The 22,890-nt window shown below is 50.0% G+C and overlaps 10 protein-coding genes across 10 annotated transcripts; 4 read left to right on the plus strand and 6 right to left on the minus strand.

Annotated features, from left to right (window-relative positions):
• Positions 1-521: 521 nt before the first annotated feature.
• On the plus strand, positions 522-2,602 carry FPRO_04408 (uncharacterized protein; the record flags this gene model as incomplete). Its single annotated transcript, XM_031229914.1, has 4 exons — positions 522-705; positions 805-1,459; positions 1,516-1,875; positions 1,933-2,602. 4 exons carry the CDS (start codon positions 522-524, stop codon positions 2,600-2,602), a joined length of 1,869 nt encoding a protein of 622 aa, XP_031080104.1.
• A 380-nt stretch (positions 2,603-2,982) lies between these two features.
• Positions 2,983-4,256, minus strand: FPRO_04409 (putative ribosomal protein RPL4A; the record flags this gene model as incomplete). The annotated part of the gene is made up of 3 exons (XM_031229915.1): positions 2,983-3,685; positions 3,742-3,892; positions 4,052-4,256. 3 exons carry the CDS (start codon positions 4,254-4,256, stop codon positions 2,983-2,985), a joined length of 1,059 nt encoding a protein of 352 aa, XP_031080105.1.
• Positions 4,257-4,724: 468 nt separating this feature from the next.
• On the minus strand, positions 4,725-7,775 carry FPRO_04410 (uncharacterized protein; the record flags this gene model as incomplete). Its single annotated transcript, XM_031229917.1, has 1 exon — positions 4,725-7,775. The coding sequence occupies one exon, from the start codon at positions 7,773-7,775 to the stop codon at positions 4,725-4,727; it is 3,051 nt and encodes a 1,016-aa protein (XP_031080106.1).
• Positions 7,776-9,489: 1,714 nt separating this feature from the next.
• FPRO_04411 (uncharacterized protein) lies at positions 9,490-9,960 on the minus strand (the record flags this gene model as incomplete). Its single annotated transcript, XM_031229918.1, has 1 exon — positions 9,490-9,960. The coding sequence occupies one exon, from the start codon at positions 9,958-9,960 to the stop codon at positions 9,490-9,492; it is 471 nt and encodes a 156-aa protein (XP_031080107.1).
• Positions 9,961-11,006: 1,046 nt separating this feature from the next.
• Positions 11,007-12,421, plus strand: FPRO_04412 (putative translation elongation factor EF-Tu precursor, mitochondrial; the record flags this gene model as incomplete). Its single annotated transcript, XM_031229919.1, has 2 exons — positions 11,007-11,210; positions 11,288-12,421. 2 exons carry the CDS (start codon positions 11,007-11,009, stop codon positions 12,419-12,421), a joined length of 1,338 nt encoding a protein of 445 aa, XP_031080108.1.
• Positions 12,422-13,177: 756 nt separating this feature from the next.
• Positions 13,178-13,490, minus strand: FPRO_04413 (putative 40S ribosomal protein S29; the record flags this gene model as incomplete). The annotated part of the gene is made up of 2 exons (XM_031229920.1): positions 13,178-13,337; positions 13,429-13,490. 2 exons carry the CDS (start codon positions 13,488-13,490, stop codon positions 13,178-13,180), a joined length of 222 nt encoding a protein of 73 aa, XP_031080109.1.
• Positions 13,491-14,719: 1,229 nt separating this feature from the next.
• Positions 14,720-15,895, plus strand: FPRO_04414 (putative protein disulfide-isomerase precursor; the record flags this gene model as incomplete). Its single annotated transcript, XM_031229921.1, has 2 exons — positions 14,720-15,233; positions 15,291-15,895. 2 exons carry the CDS (start codon positions 14,720-14,722, stop codon positions 15,893-15,895), a joined length of 1,119 nt encoding a protein of 372 aa, XP_031080110.1.
• A 193-nt stretch (positions 15,896-16,088) lies between these two features.
• Positions 16,089-16,524, minus strand: FPRO_04415 (uncharacterized protein; the record flags this gene model as incomplete). The annotated part of the gene is made up of 3 exons (XM_031229922.1): positions 16,089-16,177; positions 16,230-16,332; positions 16,471-16,524. 3 exons carry the CDS (start codon positions 16,522-16,524, stop codon positions 16,089-16,091), a joined length of 246 nt encoding a protein of 81 aa, XP_031080111.1.
• A 509-nt stretch (positions 16,525-17,033) lies between these two features.
• FPRO_04416 (uncharacterized protein) lies at positions 17,034-19,550 on the plus strand (the record flags this gene model as incomplete). The annotated part of the gene is made up of 1 exon (XM_031229923.1): positions 17,034-19,550. The coding sequence occupies one exon, from the start codon at positions 17,034-17,036 to the stop codon at positions 19,548-19,550; it is 2,517 nt and encodes an 838-aa protein (XP_031080112.1).
• A 307-nt stretch (positions 19,551-19,857) lies between these two features.
• FPRO_04417 (uncharacterized protein) lies at positions 19,858-22,237 on the minus strand (the record flags this gene model as incomplete). Its single annotated transcript, XM_031229924.1, has 2 exons — positions 19,858-21,709; positions 21,801-22,237. 2 exons carry the CDS (start codon positions 22,235-22,237, stop codon positions 19,858-19,860), a joined length of 2,289 nt encoding a protein of 762 aa, XP_031080113.1.
• Between the last annotated feature and the right edge of the window lie 653 nt (positions 22,238-22,890).

The raw sequence follows: 22,890 nt of genomic DNA on the forward strand, positions 1-22,890 counted from the left end.
TACACTTTCGTCATTTGTCTAGGACTTTGCGATTCAACATCGTCTTGACCCCAGACGATGTGATAGGATGCTTAGGACAGGGGCTTCAGGTTGTAGAGCAAACCGTTGGTGGTGGTTCCCACTCACTCCATATCCGATTCGGCCAACTATGGGGTCTTTGGGGATGGTGCGAGTGCAATGATGTTGTGATGGTGGGTTAGAATGGCGGGAGTCGGGGTTGGATTTGTAATGCAGTTGGAAGGACAATGGATCCAACGCTTTGGGGCAATTCGGCCATCGGGAATGCGATTGAACAGGTCCGGTCCAACCCAGTCAGGGCAATAGTTGGACTGCCTTATCATTAGAACATCCGGTTAGAGATACGCGAAGAAACGTCAAGGGTACTTGAAGAGGGGAAAAGAACGTTCATTTTATCTGCTTGTGTTCTTTCATTCTTCCATATTGATTGCCTTTACATCTTCTAAGGTCTTGCCTGAAAACTTACCAATTTCTGAAAAAGCCAGCTGGTCTTGATCTTGGCAATGGCACCATCCGCAATTGATACTACAGCCCTGGCTTCGCCAGCTGCGACGGCTCTCCAAGCTCTACCTCCACCCAAAGACCTGTCGCACCTGTTCTCGAGAGTGGCTAGAAATCGCAAGCCAAGCAATATCAAGGCCTTTTACAAATTCATGCAGATTCCGGGCATTAGCAATTTTGCTGGAGGTGAGTAGGATTCGGTCGGTGATCGACGATCCCGGCACCGAGGCACCGAAACTTTGAGTTAGCCTCCGTCTTACACGTCCGTACTAACACGGTCGTTAGGAATGCCCAATGTCAAATATTTCCCCTTCGATACCTTGGAAGCCCAGATATCTAACGCGGACCGTTGGGATCCCTCACCGAATTACCCTGACAAGGTTGCGTTATCAACTGAGTCTCTTTCAGGCAGTGTTCTCGGACACAGCAAAAGTCCAGACAAAAACGCCCCCAGAAATCCAGATTACAACAAAACATCGTCTAGGATCTCTATACCCAAGATTCTCAACGAGCCAGACATCACTAAGAAGGTTGACCTTGCCACTGCCCTTCAGTATGGACAGGTGACTGGCTACCCGCCGCTGCATTCTTTCATTAGGCAGTTCACGAACCAAGTACTTCACCCAAGCGTTCCATACCAAGGTGGCGCGGATGTCATTCTCAACAATGGCGGCACGGATGGGTTCTCAAAGGTCCTTCAGCTCCTGGTTGACCCCTGGTATGAGGGGTTGCATCCCGTGAAAGAGCGGCCGGGCATGCTCTGTGAGACCTTTGTGTTTGGTAACGTCCTTACTCAAGCTCGGCCTCTTGGAGTCAATGTTGTTCCAGTTGAGATCGACGAAGAAGGTATGATAGTCGAAGGATCTGGTGGTCTGCGAGAGGTGCTCGAGAACTGGAATTCTCAAAACGGACGACTGCCACATTTCTTATATACGGTAACGTGAGTAATTTTGCTCAACTAAGAACACGCGCTCGTATACTGACCGCTGAATACAGGATGGGCGACAACCCTACAAGTGGTGTTGTAGGCGTTCAGAGACGAAAGGAGATCTACGCGCTGGCAAGCAAGTACGACATCATCATTGTTGAAGATGACCCGTATTGGTATCTGCAGTTCCCTTCCGCTGCGATACACGAAGCCAAAGCTAGGGGCTACACTATCCCCTCAGTAGCCGATTCACACAAGATAGTCAAGTCATCTGGCTACGACTTCATAGATTCCCTTGTTCCATCATATCTTAGCATTGATGTTGACGGCCGTGTCATTCGTCTCGATACCTTTTCCAAGACAGTTGCTCCTGGTTCCCGATTGGGTTACGCCACTGCGCAACCCGCAATCATCGAACGTCTTATTAGGTATGTTATCCCGTATCTCAGTAATCGATATCGTAAAGGCTGACTCTTAATGAATAGGATCGCAGAGACCAGCACTGGCCAGCCCTCAGGTTTCGTCCAAGCACTCATTGCTCAAGCCATTCTAGGCCCCCACTCATCAGCTCTTGAGACATTCTCCTCTCTCCCAGAATCAGAGAAACCCTCGTTTACTGGCTGGCAGCTTGATGGTTGGGTGCGATGGCTTGAGGGACTTCGTGGCGAGTATGAGCGTCGCATGACCCGAATGTGCTCTATCCTTGAGAAGAACTCATTTTCTCCGAGGCAGTCAGCGTCCCAAAACCCAGACTTGGACGGCGGCGTCGTCAACAAGATACGCCTGTTCGATTTTGACTGGCCCCGTGGAGGGATGTTTGTCTGGGTGCGTGTCCACTTCGAGAAGCACCCTCTCTACCAGTCCAGAGGGGGTGATATTGCCCCTGTCATTGATGGCACCGCATTGGCAAATGCATTTCTGATCCATAGTACACATGCACCTCATCTGGTGCTGGGCAGCCCTGGTAGCATGTTCAGTGCCACACCGGAGATTCGGGAAAAGCGTGGCTGGCAGTATATACGACTGTGCTTTGCAGCGGAGAGTGACCATAATATTGACGACGGCTCAAGCAGATTTGCACGATCTGTGGGTGAATTCTTCAAGATTAACGATACGGCACAGATTGAGAAGCTACTCGAAGAGTTGCCCAGCTAGAGTAGATATAAGAACAGAGTTACTGGATGATGAGCATTGGACAAGAAAAGTAGCCCAGGGTACCAACATGGAACATGTCACTGTACAGGTCAACGTCGATACTACATGTGTGTGTATGTTATCAATCATGAAACAAAAACAACTGCTATTACGACAATCACCGCAAGCAAACGTAGTAGGGGAAATTCACAGTTACGGCGAACAAGCATCAAGTTGTGGAACCAATGCCGAGTCAGGCTGTAATTCGTATCATATCTCTGATTCATTTTTAAGAGAGCTCAACCTTCAAAGAAGCCATTACGCCTCAATATCAAACCATGCAAGACCCATCGTCTAGTTCCGTCTTAACCCGCTGCACACCCAGCAAGTCGAGAATTATTTTAGTTCTGCTTCTTCTGAGCCTCCTGGGCAAACACGGAGGCATAAGGGTTCAGGCGAAGCATGACCTGCTTGTTCTTAAGAGGGTTCTTCTTCTGGACAGCAGATCGGCGGGTGACAGCCTCGCCCTTGGGAGCGTTGAGAGAGCTCTGGATTTCAGAGCTGTTGATCAGACGAGTAAGATCGGCCTGAGAGACAACGTTGGAGGGAAGGAGGAAGTCACGCTTGTGGGCAGAGGCCTCGGTGGTGGAACCGTAGATCTCGTCAAGGGCCTTGAAGGCAGCAGATGTCCAGACAATGAAGCGGCCGAGGTGACCACCAGGGGCGAGCTGGAGAAGGTTGAGAGCGGTGACGGGAGAGGTCTCGACACCAGTGATGTTGCGGAAAGCAGTGACAAGCTCCTTGCCATCGGTCTCGGGGTCGTAGATGACAAGAGGGCCACGTCGCTGGCGGTGGCGTCGGCCACGGAGCTTGCCCTTACCAGCACGGAGCTTCTTGGAGTTCTTGACCTTCTCGATATCGGGACCAGCGCCAACAGCCTTCAGAAGACCGAAAGCAGCAGCGGTCTTGGCAATGGCAGCACCCTCGAAGACGGCGGAGTCGACAACCAGAGGAACCTCAGGGACGGAGTTGACCTGGTGGCCACGGGCCTGGAGCAGGGGAACGGCAGCGGAGGCAGCGAGAGCAGAGACGACAGCATATCGCCTGGTGTTGCACGTTAGCCTTGGAATTAGGAGCCTCGTCGTCGAAAATAGACTTACTTCTGGCCCTGGTTGACCTTGATGTGCCACTTGCGCCAGATCTTGGTAGGGGCGAACATGCGACCGGAACGACACATGTTACCGAAGGCAGCCTGACCAGCGCGGTGAGTACCACCACCAGAGACACGGGGAATACGAGCGACAGCACGACCTGTTTGCAATGTGGTTAGCCTGTTGTTCTGCTCATCGCTGTGCAATCCCATAGCATTTGTCGTCTCTCCCTCGTCCACTTCCGTGATTTTCTCCCCGCCCACAGAAAATTTCCCCTCTTAAACCATAAATCTGGGTGGGAAAGACATCGTGTACTAACCAGTTCCCCAAGACTCGGCAGAGGTCTGGTGACCAGCCTTCTCGCTCACAGCATAAGGCTGTCGCTTGTTCTTAGCGATACCGGTGTGAACCTGCTGGACAATGTCCGGTCGGATCGGGCTGGTGAAGACGGCGGGAATGGCGTGGGTAGCTCCAGTGGGAGCACCATCTTTGCCGATGATAGAGACGGTAGGTCGCGAAGCCATTGCGAAGGTTGAGACTTGGACCTGTTGATGATGCTTGAGTTAGTATGAAAAAGGTCCAGATCGATTGCGACGGCTGGCGTTGAGTTCTTACCTCGGGTCGTGCGGCGTCGAAATTGGTGATGGAGTGGGAGGTTGCGAGGCTCACGAAATTTCAGTTAGGATATTTTTGCGGTTTGGTGGGAAGGGGAGACCCTAAGTCTGCCCCACCTCAAGTAGCGAGTTTCTATCCCACTAAATGACAGTGCGAGTAGTACCACTCGCACTCCTCTGGGGTGATCATCGTGGCTTACATTGACAGCACTAAGGTAGTTATCACTTGGTTGGTTTGTTCATATAATGTTCGTGTTTTCTCATAAAGGCCCACCCGAGTCGCTCCGTCTTAGCATAAGTACGTGTCATCATTATGTCCTTCTAAATACCCCAAGATGCAGATATACCACCTTACCGTGTCCCTTGCGTCATAACCCATCATTCCCACCTCTTCCATTCTTGAATATACTTATCTACCTGTTCCTCAACCCAATCCTCGTCTTCATGTTTGGATCTGTCCAGCTTGGCCAGTTTTTCGTGAATCATGGCTTCGACATCCATCCTCTCAAGTACCTTGGCTTCTAGGTATTTGGGGTCATTCCACCGGCACGCCTTTTTAAAAATCTCTCTCATTCGATTAGAGTAGAGCTGGCAGGTTGCGAGTGGCAGCTTTTGTGGCTTCATATAAAAGTTGCGAGCGATGACATTGTCGTCTTTTATTAATGGCCTGACGACCTCATCGAAGCATTCGCCACAGACAGAGAACTGTCGAAGGTATTGCATGATATGCCAGTATCCGTTGGTGATTGGCTTGTCCTCTTGACACTCGCTCACTGCGGCCATCTTCTCAACTTCTTGTGCAAGTGTGCCAAGGTCTGGCTCTTCGTGTTCCAGTCGAGCTTGGTCTGAAGTCGTTTCCATAGCGTCAAAGTACATGACGAAACGTTTTCTTTTTGGCTTAAAACGCATCGCGCAAAGCCCCCTAGTAGGTTCTGAGCGGGAGTCCAGAGGAATGAAAATGCCAGTCAGATTGGGGAACAGTGCCTGGATAATTTGAGCGCATTGGGGACATATGGTAAAATCATATACAGGCTGTCGAGTATATGGATTCCAGAGCGTTAGCCAATTACGGGTGGTGACTCTGTCACCAGGGCACGGTAGGCTGTAAGTGGTAGATATGGCTTTGGCAACCTCATGAAAGAGTCGTAGATCCGGCACTTCGTTTTTCAAGGTGAGGAGCCAGGCAATACGATACCATGGTCCAACGCCAAAATCGCATGCAATTGCTTGAGCCGAGGGGCGAAGCATCGGCTGGAATGGCTTTCGGTATTCGGTTTTGGCAAAGATGGAACCATAACAATCAGGACAAATGTTGAACTCTGTACGAGGCAGTGTAAGCCAATCCACCAAACCTGCAACGGGGTGCTTGCGGCGGCATTCGGGGAACGTGGTCACACCTGTCGCTTCTTGATGCTCCGAGTGACGCCTAACAGACCCCACTGGTTTCTCAAGGCGAACGCCATCTCGATTAGGGTCGAATGTTGGAGGTTGCCATGACTGCGAAGAAGCTGGAGAGCGAGTGGAAGATGAAATAGCTGATGCTGGCCTGGCTTCAAGTGGTATTTCAGGGCCAATGGCAATAGGCGTTGGCATCTCGGGCATTGATATGATTGGGTCTGGTTCGTATTGGGATCGTGGCCTACCAATCCTTTCAGACTTGCTGCGGGTATCGAAGGGGTCGATCAAAGTATCCTCGTCCATGGGATATGGAAGCTCATTTTTAGGCCTCTCTGGAAGAACATGCTCATCTCGAGCAACTGGAAAGGTTGACGCAGGTCGTAAGTTTTGAGTAAAATCATCCGAGACTGCCGAACCCGTAGGGATAACGACTGGAATAGGCATCGTAGGTCCTCGTGGTCTCAATCGGGGACCACTTGGTGCATCAACCTTTTCCAGCTTTGGCTGGGATTCGCGTTCATCCTGCAACACGACAGACTTCTTCCGTCTTGGGTGCAATTCCCGTGGACCCTTTGGATGATCGTCACCAGAGCGATTGTCGTCGCCTCGATCATCACGACGGTCATCACGTCTTATTGTTGGTTCCCGTGTCGGCTCACGAGGAGGGTATGTCGATGATCTTCCATAATCTTCACGATCAGTCCTCCCATAGGAAGGGGATCTATCTTTCTTGGTAGTTCTTGGCAAGTAATCGCCTCGGTTAGAGGATTCAGTTCCAACTCTTTCTTTTGAAAGCGGACGAGCAGCTTGCTCATCACGATCCTTGGAAAGAGGGCGAGCTGACGCATCTCCAATCCGCTCTTTTGAAAGAGGGCGTGTCGGTTTCTCAGCCTCGACATTCGTACGCTTTGAGGTGGAAGCGGTTGAAGAAGTACGAGTGTGACCATTATCATATCGTCGCTCATTCGGGGCGCTTGATACATGCCCTGGTCGAGTAGGAGACCTACGAGAAGCACTCTGAGACTGTCCATAGTACGCTTGATCCCGTCCGCTGGCGCTACTTTTAATAACTTCAGGTGCGAGCTGGGGGTCAAGAGGAATCTTTGGGGGTCGTGCAGGGGGTAGGTCATGTCGTCCGCTGGCTGAAGGACGAGTACGGTATTTTTCGGGGAGTTGGTCGTCTCTAAATTCAGTTTCGAGTCGAGGTAGATCCTGCCGACTGCGTCTCTTTTCCAACGGTGGTCGACTACGCTCCCTGCTCGTTGTTACATCAGCCTTGAGAGTAGTATCGTATCTCCGGCTGGATCTTGTGTCTGTGTATGCGTCACCCAATGGCCGATCTTGTCGCTCGAGTCGCTCGTTCCTTTGGGCTTTCTCGAACCGGTCAGCGCGAGGAGTTTTTGTTTCGTTCCTCATTTCAGGTTCAGATCTTCGTTCAGGTTCAGCCCTTCGTTCAGGTTCAGCCCTTCTTTCAGGTTCAGGTCTCCTGCTTGGCTCATTGCGTCGGTCCTCTTCTCTTCGTCTCTCGGTCTCACGTCTCCTGTCCGACCCAACCCTCGTTTCTGCTTCACCACCTTCTGAGCCGCTTGATGATCCTGTCAGAATGACAAACCGCCGCTCAGGGTTATATTCATGAACTTCCATTATCATAGGGTTCTGTTCAATATCTCCACGGGATGGGGGCTCTTCTTCCTGATGCTTTGCGAGGCACACACCATGCTCTCGCTTGAGAGAGACTTCCTCATCTTCCACAGATGGAGGCGGTGGTCTAACTCTTGGTACTCGTGCCGGCGCGGCGGACCGTGGTCGTGGTATTAAAGGGTAGTAAGGTAGCTGATATGGTGGCTGTTGCGACGGTGGGGGTTGAGAAGAAGGACGATCATCTAACTTTGGCGACGATGGACTATTTTTCTGTGTAAGTAGTAGTTCTCTTGAAAGATTTCGGTGACCATACGGCTTCGGACTCTTGGCTCGAGAAGTTGTGAAGTAACCCGCCTGGAGGAGGTTCTGTATGTCAAACGATTCGCCCATGATGCAAGCGTCTATATGTCTGATCGGCACGAAATCAAGAAATCATGATACACTACCGAGGGAACAAGAACAGCAAATGCGACCACAGATCATAAAACGAAGGACAACCAAGTAGATCTGCTCGGATCAGGCCGCAGTTCGGGCAGTTTGCTGATGTTTGTTTTCTATTGTCGCACAGGCCTGCTGGAGACGGGAAGGTTAGGTTGTTATTGGTGCGGGCGCTCCCAAATGGTTCGCAGTCCGGGTCTATCAACCGTTGAGAAACGCTCCAAGTAAAATGTTGAAGCCGAAACTATAAGCTCAAGCCTGGTAGCCTAAACAAAAATGCAGAAAAAAGACACGATCTACTTCGTCGGTTCTAGTTTTGGTTTCAAGGCGGCGACGTCAGAAGGAACGAGAAGGTGTCGGAGATGCCTTGGGGCGCAGTCTGGGTCCAAATCGAAGTACGAAGCCAGATGACATAGCATCCATCACTTGAAGTACTTAATAATTGGCTGTCAGATCACGCAAATCGAAGTACCTCTTGGTGGGCAGCTGGGCATCTACCCTGCCACCCCTCTCCAATACCCCCGCCAGGTTGCCCCTCCTACGTTTCGATTTGCACGCCATTAAAGCCACTCTAAAAATCACCGATTTGCTCAAGGGTAACGTATCACCACAAGATGGATCATGGCTAGGGGAGGAAAGAAAACACAGGACCTCGATCCTAAATAATAAAAAGACTTAGGGTAATATAGCCTAAGTTTATCTTGACACCCTACTGTAAGGTTCGCTGTTTTCTTGCCCCTTGAGGCATGGATATGATGTCTCGGTAACCGGACAGAGAACTTCATGCAGCATCGAACGGTTGTACATAGTAATACAGCAGGCGGATCTTCACATGCCATCAGATTAGGTACTTCAAATAACCTCCAGGACAATCACTTCTGTTTATTCGCTCTCTAACACTGGAAGGATTGCCAGTCATATCGATAGATACTAATGCCTTTCGTCTATTCGAGGGGGAGAATCGCGGCTATACTAAGGGCCAACGCCTATGCCCAGCACTTACATAGTGTTCTCATGCCTTGTAGGGCTATCAAAATCTGGTATAAGGCAGCCTGCTCTAAGTGCCTGATAATCACGGGTGCTTGTACATAATGCTGTCGCTAGTTGCAGGTGCCATAAATACCTGTAAATCTACATGTAAAAACAATTTATCATTGCATTCCTCGTCTTAGATTGTCGACTCTGTCTTAATGTTTTCTCACATGTGTGGTTCCAGCGCTGCAATGCTTAACTACTTGACCCGTGAGCCTGTTCCCCGGTCAACGTGAACCACATTCGCTTGGAACCTCTGGTTGTATTCTAGGTATAGTTTATCGAATAAGCATGGTCATTCTACTCCGTACGTTAACTCAATAATCTTTATGGTCCCAAACAACGGCGAGACTATACATGTGTGATAATATTATGCTTCAGACTGCTTCATTCTTCCGCTTTCTCAGATTATCAGTATGGTCTGGTGGGATTCATTCTGATCAAAAGAATCAGCCTCACTGGGAAACCTGCGTTTTACGAGAAACCGAAGTGGAGGTGTCCAAGTTTTCAATCAAGTCAGTGGCCAGTCTAGGAGACGTGCTTGCAACCCACGATATGACCCTCTTGTCACTTTCAATCAGCCAAATCAGAAACTCCCCAACAATGCGCCCAAAGAAGCCCAGATGACCAGAGTCTAGTCCTCTAGAAGATCAGCGATATCCTTATCTTCCTCCTCTTCCTCCCTCCTTCGTTCCTCAGCTTCGAGAAGATCCTTCAGCATAGTCCTCTGCCTCACTCTAGCCTTCTGGCCCCAATCGGCACCAGTACCATCGCCCTCCTCGTCAATCTCAGGCTCATCCTCAACTAGACCACGTAGCTCATTGGGAGAAATTTGTGCCTTGCGCTTTTCGCGGGCATCATCATCCTCCATCTTTTGGACAGCCCCTTTAGTAACGAACTTGAGGAACAAGGGGCGCAGCAGCATATAGCCACCGACAATGACGGTGAGACGGAGCCATGCTTTTGTGTCCATGCTGTCGAAGGCGTTTGAAATGTTGTTGGATGCATTTGCTCCATACTGCAGGAACTGAGCAGTGAGTTTTCCAAAGGCATTGAGTTCAGGCTGCTCGCCCTGGTGTTGCCGTTGTTGACCAACAGGATCCATTTTAAGCGTTTCCAGGTACTTTGAAATGGGCTATGGGTTTGTGAATGAACCTGCTCTACTAGGATGTTGCTGTGGTCGCTGTTGAGGGTCTGAAGAGACAGTCGCGTTTAAAGCAGGTGAGTTTAATGAAGATATCCAGGTGTTGTAGTTTAAAGCGACGGGAATAATGGTGCCAGAATAGTATAAGGAGTAATGCTTGATTCAGTGAGGAGGGAAAGATGTCGAAGCTTGTGAGTTGAGGTGCTGCGGTTGAGATTTTTATATGGCGCGCGACTTGGGAGGTTCCTTTTAGTTGGCCTTCTCCGACGGACCCGTCTCACTGGTCAAATTCTGGAACCCGCAAATAAGATGAGGGTACAGGATACTTCCATGGCATTATGCTATTGTTGAATGTATATGATTGGCAGTGCTTCGCGAATTGCTTTGATGAAGAAGCATCCTAATCACTCAAGATATGCTACAGTAATTCAATTCCTACTGATCCTGAGACTTATTTAAAAACGCCCGGAGGGCATTGACGGATAGTAGGCTAAGTACACTACTTATATACCTAATCCAGAGTCGTCGAGACATTGTATTAGTAGGAATCTGACCTGAAGGGTACCATTGCCGCCAATACAACAGTGTAACTCAGACGCCTTTGAAACTATAAAGCTCTATAGCTTCTCTTAAAAAAACAAAACATCCATACCTTGTATTTTGGTAGTAAATAGGTCATAAGTACAGGAACTTGACGGAACATCAGCTTCATCAACTCCACGTGATCTACCTTTTTATTTCCTTGTGGTCTGAGTGGGTGTAAAACTGGCGGGTTGGCTCCACCAGATATCCATTACCGAACAGAGACCTTTAGAGCGAGACAAGAGGCCTGACTTGATAGCTCGAGAAAATTTCGAGGCCTCATTATAGCCGTGTCCCATCTCCATCTCCGTCTCTATCGTGCACCCCGACAGCACCATCGTGTGTTTCTCGCTTCTGTTCCCCTTTCCCTCCGCTCTAGTCTCGTTTTTAATTGTCATTTATACTATCTAGAGGGAGCCGTTACAATGTCGACCGCTTTCCGATCCCTTGCGCCTTTCCTGCGCACCGCCCGACAAGGTCTACGGGCTAACCCCGTCAACCCTCTTCAGTCCGCCTTCAGCAAGCAGAACACATCCGGTGTCCTCAACCTCTACCGCACATATGCTGTTTTTGAGCGATCAAAGCCTCATGTGAACATCGGTACAATTGGTCACGTCGATCACGGCAAGGTATGACTGCGTCCTCTAGAATCTACAACCCCTCCACTCTCTTTCTTTCTCAAACCCCAGCTGACTCTTCATCATAGACCACTCTTTCTGCTGCCATCACAAAGCGACAGGCCGACAAGGGCCTCGCCAACTTCCTTGAATATGGTGCCATTGACAAGGCTCCTGAGGAGCGAAAGCGTGGTATTACCATCTCGACCGCACACATCGAGTACGCCACCGACAACCGCCACTACTCCCACGTCGATTGCCCTGGTCACGCCGATTACATCAAGAACATGATTACTGGTGCAGCCAACATGGACGGTGCTATCATCGTAGTTGCTGCCTCCGATGGACAGATGCCCCAGACCCGTGAACACTTGCTCCTCGCTCGTCAGGTTGGTGTTCAGCGAATTGTCGTCTTTGTCAACAAGGTCGATGCCATTGATGACCCCGAGATGCTTGAGCTCGTCGAGATGGAGATGCGCGAGCTTCTTAACACCTATGGCTTCGAAGGCGACGACACTCCCGTCATCATGGGCTCGGCTCTCATGTCTCTCCAGAACCAGCGCCCTGAGATTGGCACCGAGAAGATTGATGAGCTTCTTGCTGCCGTCGACGAGTGGATCCCAACCCCCGAGCGTGACCTTGACAAGCCCTTCCTTATGTCCGTCGAGGATGTCTTCTCCATTGCTGGCCGTGGTACCGTCGTGTCTGGCCGTGTGGAGCGTGGTGTTCTGAAGCGTGACCAGGAGATCGAGCTTGTTGGAAAGGGTCAGGAGGTTATCAAGACCAAGGTTACCGACATCGAGACCTTCAAGAAGTCTTGTGAGCAGTCCCAGGCTGGTGACAACTCTGGTCTCCTCATCCGAGGTGTTCGCCGTGAGGATGTCCGCCGTGGTATGGTCGTCTGCGCTCCTGGCACCGTGAAGTCTCACACCCAGTTCCTCGCTTCCCTCTATGTCCTCTCCAAGGAGGAGGGTGGCCGACACACCGGTTTCCAGGAGCACTACCGACCCCAGCTCTACCTCCGAACCGCAGATGAGTCCATTGACCTGACTTTCCCTGAGGGTACTGAGGATGCCTCCAGCAAGATGGTCATGCCTGGCGACAACACCGAGATGGTTGTCACCATGGGTCACCCCAATGCCATCGAGGTTGGTCAGCGATTCAACATCCGTGAGGGTGGTCGAACTGTCGCTACTGGTCTCTGCACTCGCATCCTCAAATAAGCGGCGCTTTAGACAAGAAATGAAAAGGTTAACGGGGGCGGTGTACGAATTATCACGCTTATGTACAATCATGCAATGTCTTTCTTTGAGTCCATTTTGGCTCCTGTATATTTATTTAGCTGGCCTTGGGGCTCAAAGATCTCCGCTCTGCTTCCTCCCACCTTCTTGGTGATCCGAATTAGATAAAATCTAGGGGAGGCAGTAATAAGACTTATAAACTAAAAAAATTTGTTTCGCCTCAAATCATTTGTCCATTGTGGTAGTATGATGGTCATTGTGGCCGTGACACGTAACGATGACTGGATCAACTTTAGATGAGCACAGCAGGGTCTTCAAGGATGCGCGAGGGCCAGCACTTGGAGTTTTTCTTTAGGATTGTCATTAATCACATTGACCCGATGCACTCTATAGCCATAGGCTGGTCATGCGCAAAAGTTGGAGGATAAGACAGGACACAGAGACATGATCGAGGTCCGATGCAATGGTATTCGTCTATCCTCGGAGGATTTTCGTCAAACGCACGATCTTCCTGAGGGACCCAAGCAAGCCATAAAACTCCTGTTCCAAGCGGCCGCCCTCCGAGTGCTCTTTTTTGTTACCGCGAGGCCTTTGACGTTCTGCTGAGAGTTTCCCCCCATCCACACAATACTTTGCTCTCTAGCAGTCCCCCCCATCCCTTAAACGAGAAAACCGGGTGTCATGATCGTTTATCGGTACTGCAGGCAATCCTGAGTCAGTTTCGTTGTTCCCACTACTTCACTGGGCGTCGCCCTGGGTGTTGGGGCACATAAGTGATTCCGCTCGATTAAAACTCACCTTGTTGAAGCCGATATCCTTGGCCTTCTCACGGAAGCACTGACGGCACAGGTTGAGGTCGTACTTTCGGATGAGACCAGCCTTGTGCTTGCAGACGCGGCTACGAGATGTTAGCATCAATTGTTTTCGGTCGATGATTTCGACGCCATCGGGCGCATGGAATTTCGGGCAAAGGATATATATATTCGTACCAGCTGCGAGAGCCCTTGCCGTAGTTTCGGGGTCGGGAGTTCCAGACGCTTTCGTGAGACATCGTTGCGGTGATGATTGAAGGCCGAAAGCTCGAAGGGTTGCGGGATGGTTTGATTTCGCGAGTTGGTTGCCGCTGGAAATTTTACACTTGACTTGTGTGCACCTACTAGGTCCGCAGCCCCAGTTCGGGTAGGAGGGCACATCGGACTCCGGACTATCAATGACCCGGGACAGTACATGGACCCGCTCACCTCCCCAACTGACACGGAGCTGTCCAACAAGGTTACCCTGATATCCACTGAAGACCAAACGAACATGAGTGTCTGGGGCTGTTTGCACCATTAGGTTAAGCTCGATTTCGGCATGAGCTTGAATATACCATTCCTGAATTTTCTGTGTATAATTGTGAGGGCAGTATCATGTTGCTGCTGGGGTGGTCACTCTTTTCTTACATGGCGGGATTGTCAAAGATCGCGAGCTGCCTTCTGCTAGCGAGTTGCTCTCAAGGAATATCCACCAAGATTGTACTTCGTTTGACCGCCTATATGCACAATGCTTCTGATGTGAATCTATGCAAAGATCCAGGTAGTAGCCAAGCATATTCTCAAATTTCTTTAGAAAATCCAACTTAGAAGCTGGGGTTGAAGCTAAAAGAGCCTCGGTGGGGTCAATTGTAAGAACCGCAGCACTCTTATCGTGAATATGGTAGTTCAAGAAGCTCTAAGTTTAGATGCCTATCGACGTCCTGTTTATATGGAGAAGTTAGATAGGCTTTGTTTGTCTGTTACGCAGGCTCCGAATCGCCAAGTCTCGTTCACCTGGCTGCATCATTGAATTTATACCATAGTTGTGCTTAGATTCTCATGAACACACAGCATATAGGCCATTGAGTAGCCCACACCTGAGGTTAAGGCTATTAATTTCTGCAAATAGTTGATTCGAAGGATACTATCCGATATGATGAGTTTGAGAGGTCCAAAGAGAACTTTAATGTAGGACACTTCATCGAAAAGGCTGTAATCCAAACTATGTGCTGTTGTAGGTACGGTAGCTGACCAATACAGCTCCAGCTCACCTCAAGGTAGCTTTAGGTCCCGCTTTAACCTACAGGGATATCCACCTACACCGGACATTCCTATGCAAGCTGGCATCTCTGGTGGATTTCCAAGCAACCCTCCAGAAACAAGCACCTCTCTGATTGCAGACAGTGCATTGCTTCATTTTGCTTTTCTTTTCTCTTCTTTACTTCTCTTATATCCAAAGTAAAACGAATCGAGTTCATCATAAGAAATGGTTCTTATCAAGAGCTTCGTGCTGAGCGCCCTTGCCGCTACAGCCGCAGCCAAATCCGCCGTCATCGAATTACTTCCCTCTAATTTTGACGATATCGTTCTCAAGTCCGGCAAACCTACGCTCGTCGAGTTCTTCGCTCCGTGGTGTGGACACTGCAAGACGCTTGCTCCCGTTTGGGAGGACCTAGCCAATACCTACGAGTACGCAAAGGACAAGGTCCAAATCGCCAAAGTCGACGCTGATGCTCAGCGTGAGCTTGGCAAGCGATTTGGTATCCAGGGTTTTCCTACCCTCAAGTTCTTCGATGGAAAGAGCAGCAAGCCTCAGGATTACAAGTCTGGCCGCGACCTTGAGAGTCTGACCAATTTCATCGTTGAAAAGACTGGTGTAAAACCCAAGAAGAAGCTTGAGCTGCCCAGCGAGGTTACCTACCTCAACGATGCGACATTTCCCAAGGCCATTGGTGGCGACAAGCATGTTCTCGTCGCTTTTACCGCTCCGTGGTGCGGACGTTAGTGTTCCCTGCGCCACTCTTTCGTTCAATCTCACTAATCTTGACATATTGCAGACTGCAAGAGCCTTGCCCCTACCTGGGAAGACCTCGCCAACACATTCGTAAACGAGAAGAATGTCCTGATCGCCAAAGTTGATGCCGAAGCCCCCAACAGCAAGGCAGTGGCTGAGGAGCAAGGTGTTAAGTCCTACCCAACCATTAAGTGGTTCCCTGCTGGCAGCAAGAAGGCTGTAGCCTACGAAAGTGGACGCAGTGAGCAAGCCTTTGTTGACTGGATCAACGAGCATGCCGGAACTCACCGAGTCACCGGTGGTGGTCTTGATACCGTTGCTGGTACCGTTGAGTCTCTTGACACGCTCGTGGCCAAGATCACAGGCGGTGCTGCCATCGCCGACGTCGCCGAGGAGGTCAAGAAGGAGGTTGAGACCCTCACCGATTCTGCTCAGAAAACATACGCCGAGTACTACGTGCGCGTCTTTGACAAGCTGAGCTCGAACAATGACTGGGTGTCGAAGGAGCTCGCTCGTTTGGACGGCATCCTTACTAAGGGTGGACTGGCCCCCACCAAGCGTGACCAGATTCAGCAGAAGACCAACGTTCTTCGCAAGTTTACCCAGAAGGTCGAGGAGAAGGCCGAAGAGATCAAGGATGAACTGTAAAGGACCATTATATGATAAATGAGAGCGGGGAGGAAGTCACGAATCAAAGGGTTTTATGTATTTGGATCTTAGTCGACTAGACTCGACATGATAAAATCGTAACGAGACATATTAGCACTTCTATTTGCATGTGATGAATCGAAACAACCAAGAGAAAGCCCAAACACTGTGTATCTCTTATTGAACTCAAATTTCACGAGGACTTTGTTGATCCTCCATCTTTCGCCTTGCTCTCTTGAAGAGCTGCTTCGAGATTATCCAGCCTCCGAGACATCTCATCCACTTCACACCATGTTAGCGGGATGGTGCGGAACAGGAGCCCTTAGATACTCACTTTTCGCAAAGATTTCTGACGAGACACCAGCAAATTTGTTAGACAGAGAGTTTAGAAGCTCCTCAACAGCGGCTGTGACATCGGCGCGAGCATCATCTGAAGGCTTTGACAAAGAACGAGTCAGCGGTGCTGTTGAAACCATTCATGAAGGCCTTGCCGCCCAACTTAAGCGTTCTCAGTGCGATATTACACAGAATGAGTCCAGATGTGGTTGCTTGAATCGCGGAAGAATAAAACATACATTTTCAGTCTTGCTGTTGACTGTTGGATCCGGTTGCGGCTCGTTACTAGCCATCATGATATTGGGATAGGAGGACGAAAGGACGGTGTATCGAATGAACAAAACTGAAGAAGAAAGAGTCTAATAGAGAGATACTGAGGTGCTCAAAGTAGATTCTGAGATGCAATGTTTGTCTTATGAGCGTGTATATGTGCGTTGGTAGTTGTGTCTGGCGGTACCTGGTTTTGTTTGACGCTGCTGAACTGCCCCTTATTCATACTGTGCCGGAAAATAGACGGATACGGCATTTCTTTTTAGCACCACCTCATCAGCTACAACCACCGAGTTGCGATACGTACCACTTCCATGAACGCCAGGTCTCATAAACTCAAACAATATCTCATGAGGAGAGGCTGACCAGCCACCAAGTATCAGCCACCGCATACATCTACGAACCTATTTCCTCACCACACTCAAATCCTCAGTCATTACCATCTTCACCACGTCGTCTTGGACCGACGACTAAACCAAATTTAAGCATGATACAGTGATAGTCGCTCGCTATCGTGGGTCATCCATCCATCATGCCTCAAGCCCAACATCCAATCGCTACACTTATATTTATTGTTTTCATTATTTGGCTCGTCTTTCCCGATAGTGACTACTCAAGTCAGTCTCTGACTCTTTCCGATCTCGCTGGCGAGAGACTTGATCATTTTCAGGATGCTCTGGACGTGTTGAATGCTTCGCGATGGGGCGATTTCGCACCGGTCCTGGGGGAGGACTCCAAGGCGAAGCCATCTTTTTTAAACCTTACGGGTTTTCGTGCGGATGACAACCTCTCCTGGGGCGGGTTGAAAAGATTCCGCGAGCGGAGTTTGGCCTTCAGCCGACATGCCATACCACCTGTTGGACAACATAATCTGTGGGACACTGGACATGGTGAGCCTATATGGTTGAACGCATCAGGGACTGTTCATGGAGAATGGGTCAAGCCAAAAGCCTCTATCTCTAGAGGATATAACAGCTACAATCTGAGCAAAATTGCTCCTGATATGGACTGGATTGGTGATAATGTGCCTTGGGCGCGTAACATCACTGGTCGCACTGGTCGCATGATGCTGCGCCTAGAAGGGAACCAAACTATCAACGAGTATGAGCAATTGCCAACTGAAAGTAGCGTCCCCGTCGCCGGAGGTCTCATACGGAGTGTCAAGGGCACGACGACTATTGAGGATACCCATGGCTCTGGTCATGACTGGGAAATGAGGCTATGGGGTGTTCATTGGCCACGTCAAGGTGTGGTTTTGATGACCACCACCAGCGAGAAGTTCGAGGGCATATTCGGCTTGCCGCACCTTACACCAAGTGAGGATTTCTTCCAGTCTAGTCAGAGGCTACTTAACGAGTCGATTGCCCACACCATTGCGACAAAGAGGGAGAACATATATGCAGATCAGACTGTACCATGGACTTCAGATCTGGAAAATCCTCTATACACTACTAATCCATCGCCACATTGCGAATATGTTATGTATGCGCAAGTCTTTCCACCAAGTCGGACCCATTTCAACATAGATTCCCAGGAATCATCGAGGGGCGCTTTAGAGGCTGTTATCGATGCTATTGAGTCGGAGTTACAATCACCTGTTGGCGCACCCATCCCGAAGATACCCAAACTCCAAATGTCAGCTATCATCTACTCTCCAGACTGCGGCTTCTTCCTAGAGACCAAAGGACCTCCGGATTTTGGCCCAAGCGAGGCCCAGCACTTAACAGGCATGAAGATAGAGGTTCAACTATATCAGGTCAAAACATGGATTCTTGTCTACGCAATCGTTGTATTTGGTCAGGTCAATCTCCTCAAGAACCAGATGCGTGAGTCCTGCACCCCGTCGACCATGGGTCGAGTGAGTTTTTGGACTATCGCCATGATGCTCATGGTTGACGGCATGACCTTCACTGCTGCTGCAACTTGGGTATCATCTGCTGGCGCCACCTTTCTGCCGACATTGGCCCTCTTGTTTGCCGCATTCCTGTCCATGACCATTGGTGGAAGCTTTCTCGCCAAAGTCCATGAAGTTCAGCTCCCTGAAGCCCGGCCTCGACGTGAGCGGGAAGCAAACAGCATGGGTGATAACACCAATGGCACCGAACTACCCGCTGCGACGACTTCAGACAGATCACTCTTGCCGGAGCCTGTGACAGCACACCAACTGGCCATGCCTCCCCCGCCTCGATCTCAGCAACAGCCTGTGATTGTTCCCTCCGATCAAGATGTTGATGCCGAGATTGCTGCTGCTGCTGCTGCAGTCCCTAGCGCCACAACTGCGCAACGTGCTGAGGAAGCCCCCCAATCCTTCCAGAGCATCATCGGCCGCATGATTCTCTCCTCCCTGTGTATTATATTCCTGGCCATTTCTTCTACAACATGGTATCCCAATCTGAGGTCATTGTTCCTGAACCTGTGTGTCCTCGTCTATCTATCCCTCTGGATCCCTCAAATTCTCCGTAATACTCGTCGAAACTGCCGGCGAGCTCTCGGCTGGCCATTCGTCGTTGGCCAGTCCATCTTACGACTCCTCCCCGTAGCTTATTTCTGGATCAAAGAAGACAATTTTCTTTATGCTCGCTCGGATCGGCATGCCTTCCTTGTCTTTTGCGCCTGGCTTTGGATACAGCTTATCATTCTTGCCGCACAAGACATTATCGGTCCCCGCTTTGGCATTCCCGCTGGCTGGGCCCCTGATGCTTGGGACTACCACCCTGTCCTTCGCGAGGATAGTCTCGAAGCTGGTGGTTTGCCAATTGGCCTGGTTGCTGACGACACACCTGGTATCGAGCGTGCCCGATCATCAGGTGATGATGGCAGTAAGAAGCAAAGCACGACGAGGAGTATCGACTGCGCAATCTGTCGTGAGGTCTTGGAGGTGCCCGTGCTCACAGCCGAAGACGAAGACACCGGCGTTGCTGGCGTCTTCGCTCGTCGTTTATATATGGTTACACCTTGCAGGCATATATTTCATAGTGCTTGCTTGGAAGGTTGGATGCGATTTCGACTTCAGTGTCCCATATGTCGAGAGGAGTTACCACCCTTGTAACGCCGGTAGAAGATGGACATTCGCACTTTACACATGGGTGGCACTGTTGAGCAATAGCGCGAATTTGAGATGTTTAGAACCCAAAATGGCATACATGATAGACGCTGTATGTACTATTAAAGTCTGTCTCCCAAGAGAGTTTTTGTTGCATTGATAACGCAACATAGATATGGTAGTTCAACACATTTCCCAACCTCCTTGAACTCCGAGTCCGAAACACCACCTCCTTGAAAGATCATGTCCATATACACGGCTGGTGAACTATCTATACAACACGAATATGAGCGCCAATACGCCTCTGGCCTCGCTACCAGTTCAGCCGAGTTTGACGAAATTTAGAATCAGGAATACCAGGTGGCAGACCGCGAGTGCCAACTTGAAGGTCCGCAACTCGAGTTCGAAGGTCGAAGTCAACAGAGCGAATTGTGAAGCGCTTTTCTTCGGGGACTATTCGTGGTATGGGCCTCGTGATGCCGTCGACATGATATGACTCGACCCCCATAGACAGCGCTTCTGACTCCTCAAGATTCATGACCCATGCACTAATATTTGCAACCATCTCGCTATCCCACATGCCCTCACGGCGGGAACTGCTGCGTAGAAGCTGAATAGCTCGGCGCCTTGTTCCTGGATCGCGGCATTTGGTTGCTACGACAAATAGAGGAGCAACAATTCCTATGTCAGCTGCGAATCTGGGCTTGAGATGCGGAGCTGAGAATCCCATGGCCGGGAACAATTCCTGGCTTTGCCAATTTTCGCGTTGGCGATGTTGGCAGTGCTCAGGATCAGGGCAATCACGGGATGCGGCTCGCCTCTCTTCGTCACCAACTATTTCGGTACCAAGATCAACAATTGTCTGAAACTGAGGAAGAAAGTTGTCGAAGTCAGACTCTTTGTCACTGAACATCATGAGATACAGGATTCTTGAATTCGTGGACAGCATTTTCAGTGCAGCAATGCCTGCTTTCTCCTGAAGGCTGACAGAAGGATTGTGCCGTGTGAAAAATAGGTTGTCGAACGCTTTTCCCCAAGCGTCTAGGTAGTCCTTGAAATGAAGACCATAGTCAAGCCACGATTGGGGTAGGGTACTCTTGAGGTCGGTCTTCATGGCGAAAAGCTCCTCGATGTATCTCATAATTCTAGCGTTTAACGCATCACAGGCCACTCGAGCTTGGACAACAGATGTAAAGGTTTCAGGGATCGAGAAGGGCTCTTCTTGCGAAGGGGTATTTGTGCCACTCGGACCAGGAGATTGTGTTTGCGATTGTGAGCTGAGCCTTATACTGAACGGCTGGGGGAAGTGGAATGCCATATCGTAGGACTTTGCTTGAATCGCCAAGCGAGTAAAAATGACAACCAATTCCTCCTCCAGCGAATTCTCGGAAACTGGAAGGAGTCTTTGTCTTTGTTGAGTGCGGAAGATGTCGAGCAGGCCAAGTCCCGTCTGGATCTGGTGAATGGCCTGCCTGTGATCACCAATAAAGGAATCAAAGCAGGCCAGAAGCACGTTCGCCATGATTGAGGTCCTGTGCGATCTCTGGTCTTGAGTGTTTAGTTTCACCAAAGCATTGCATGCATCACCATATCTCCTGATGGCAACTTGCCAATGACCCCTGACAAGCTCGGCACGCGCGTCACCACCCATCTCCGATCCACTGTGCATATTCAGAACAGCTGTCTGCTCGAGAGTCTGATACAGAGCACCCAGTGCAATAACAGCACATTTGATGGCATCTTCAGAGTGGCACGCCTGCAATACATAGTGCGTCCAGAAGAGGTTGTTGAAGAAGCCAGAAAGCTCGTTAGCAGTGTGTGAGCGGAATATGTCAAGGTAGAAGGATTCATTTGGTTGTATCTGCATAACGGAGGATGGATGGTAAGTAGTAGGTGACGGTGAAGTAGTCCCTGGGGATGTAGTCCTCAAATTTGATCTTTGATGGGCCCGACGTGGCAGCAGATGGTAGTCGCCGTGGAGAGGAGCAATGGGAGTGCTTAAAGATGCTTGGGCATCGTATGCTGGCATCGGCTTTGGAGCGATCCGAATCTCCTCGAACGGACGGGAACTGCGACTAGGGGGTGGGTAGCCTGTGCAGGTTTTGTTGCTTCGAACGCATTGCGTACAAGCTGGACGAGCCTCGTCGCATTTGATTCGCCTTTGTCTATAATGCCACAAAGGTGAGATTTTGGCTACCATTACACCCGAACACGGCCAAGGTTGAGAAATAGGGGATAAGGATTGGGGAGACGAACTTGCAATTGGCACATCCTGTCTTGACTTTTGGCTTACTTGTCCGGACACGCTTTGCTTTAGCTGGAGGGGCTGCTGATGGTGCAACAAGGTCGGAGGAAGCTGAGGTAGTCGAAGCGACTGAAGTGGTTTTAGTTGAAGTGCTGGCAGCAGAGACAGATGGGCTTCTGGTGGTAGCGATGCGTTCAGTATTGCCGGCACCTGTAATGGGAGTAGCCGGAGTACTCGTTGAAGCAGGAGAGACGTTGCTGCTGCTGTAAGAGCTCTCCGTATAGGGAATATCGATGCTATTGAAAGTGTTGACGCTGGCAGGGTGGGGAATAGAAGACGGATGAGTGGTCAGATCAGTTATTGGGAAGATCGTAGCCGTCGATGTTGAGACAGATTGCACCTGTGCTTGTGATTCTGTTGTTGGTGTTGCTGCTGCCGCATGGTTCATATTTGTAAAGGATACATGCGAGTGTGCTTGCCCTTGTGCATGTGCATGTGCTTGTGTTTGTGCTCTTCCCCCCGCTCTCTCGGAATGAGACGATGAGGATTCCTCTCTAACCCAACTCTGAGCCATAAGTACACCTAGACAGTAAAGGTTCCTCGGCAACCCAGCAAGTAAGTAGTGATACCTTGAGGTATCGTTTCACCTCGCGGTAGCTCTACAACCACACGTCTTCTATCGAACCGTTTCTCGGCCGAGAAAACGGGGGAGGGTGGAGGGAAAGGGTAATTTTAGCGGTAGTCAACAATCAAAGTTTCTGCAAGAAAAAGGTGGCAGAGGACTAGAAGCAGCCGGGGTAATAAAAGGATTTGGGAGGGACTAGTAGCAAAGAGTGGACAAGCAAGCAAAAGAAACTAAAGTAAGGCAAGTAAGGCAAGTCGTCACAGAGATGAGCACCGGGCTAAGTCGATACGCATGGAAACGCATGAGGGCAGCCCAACAGTGGCGGATAGTGAGTGTCAGCCCCGGTTCTCGGGCGCAATGAGGTCTTTCTATAGCTCATCACTTTTCCATAAATGCTATTGTGATCCCAGGGGCAGATCAAGCATTCATTAACAGGCATAGATGGGGCTCATACCGATATCACCGCCACTCCTAGC

Source organism: Fusarium proliferatum (assembly GCF_900067095.1).
Source record: "Fusarium proliferatum ET1 genome assembly, contig: FPRO_scaffold004, whole genome shotgun sequence".
Classification (NCBI taxonomy): Eukaryota; Fungi; Ascomycota; class Sordariomycetes; order Hypocreales; family Nectriaceae; genus Fusarium; species Fusarium proliferatum.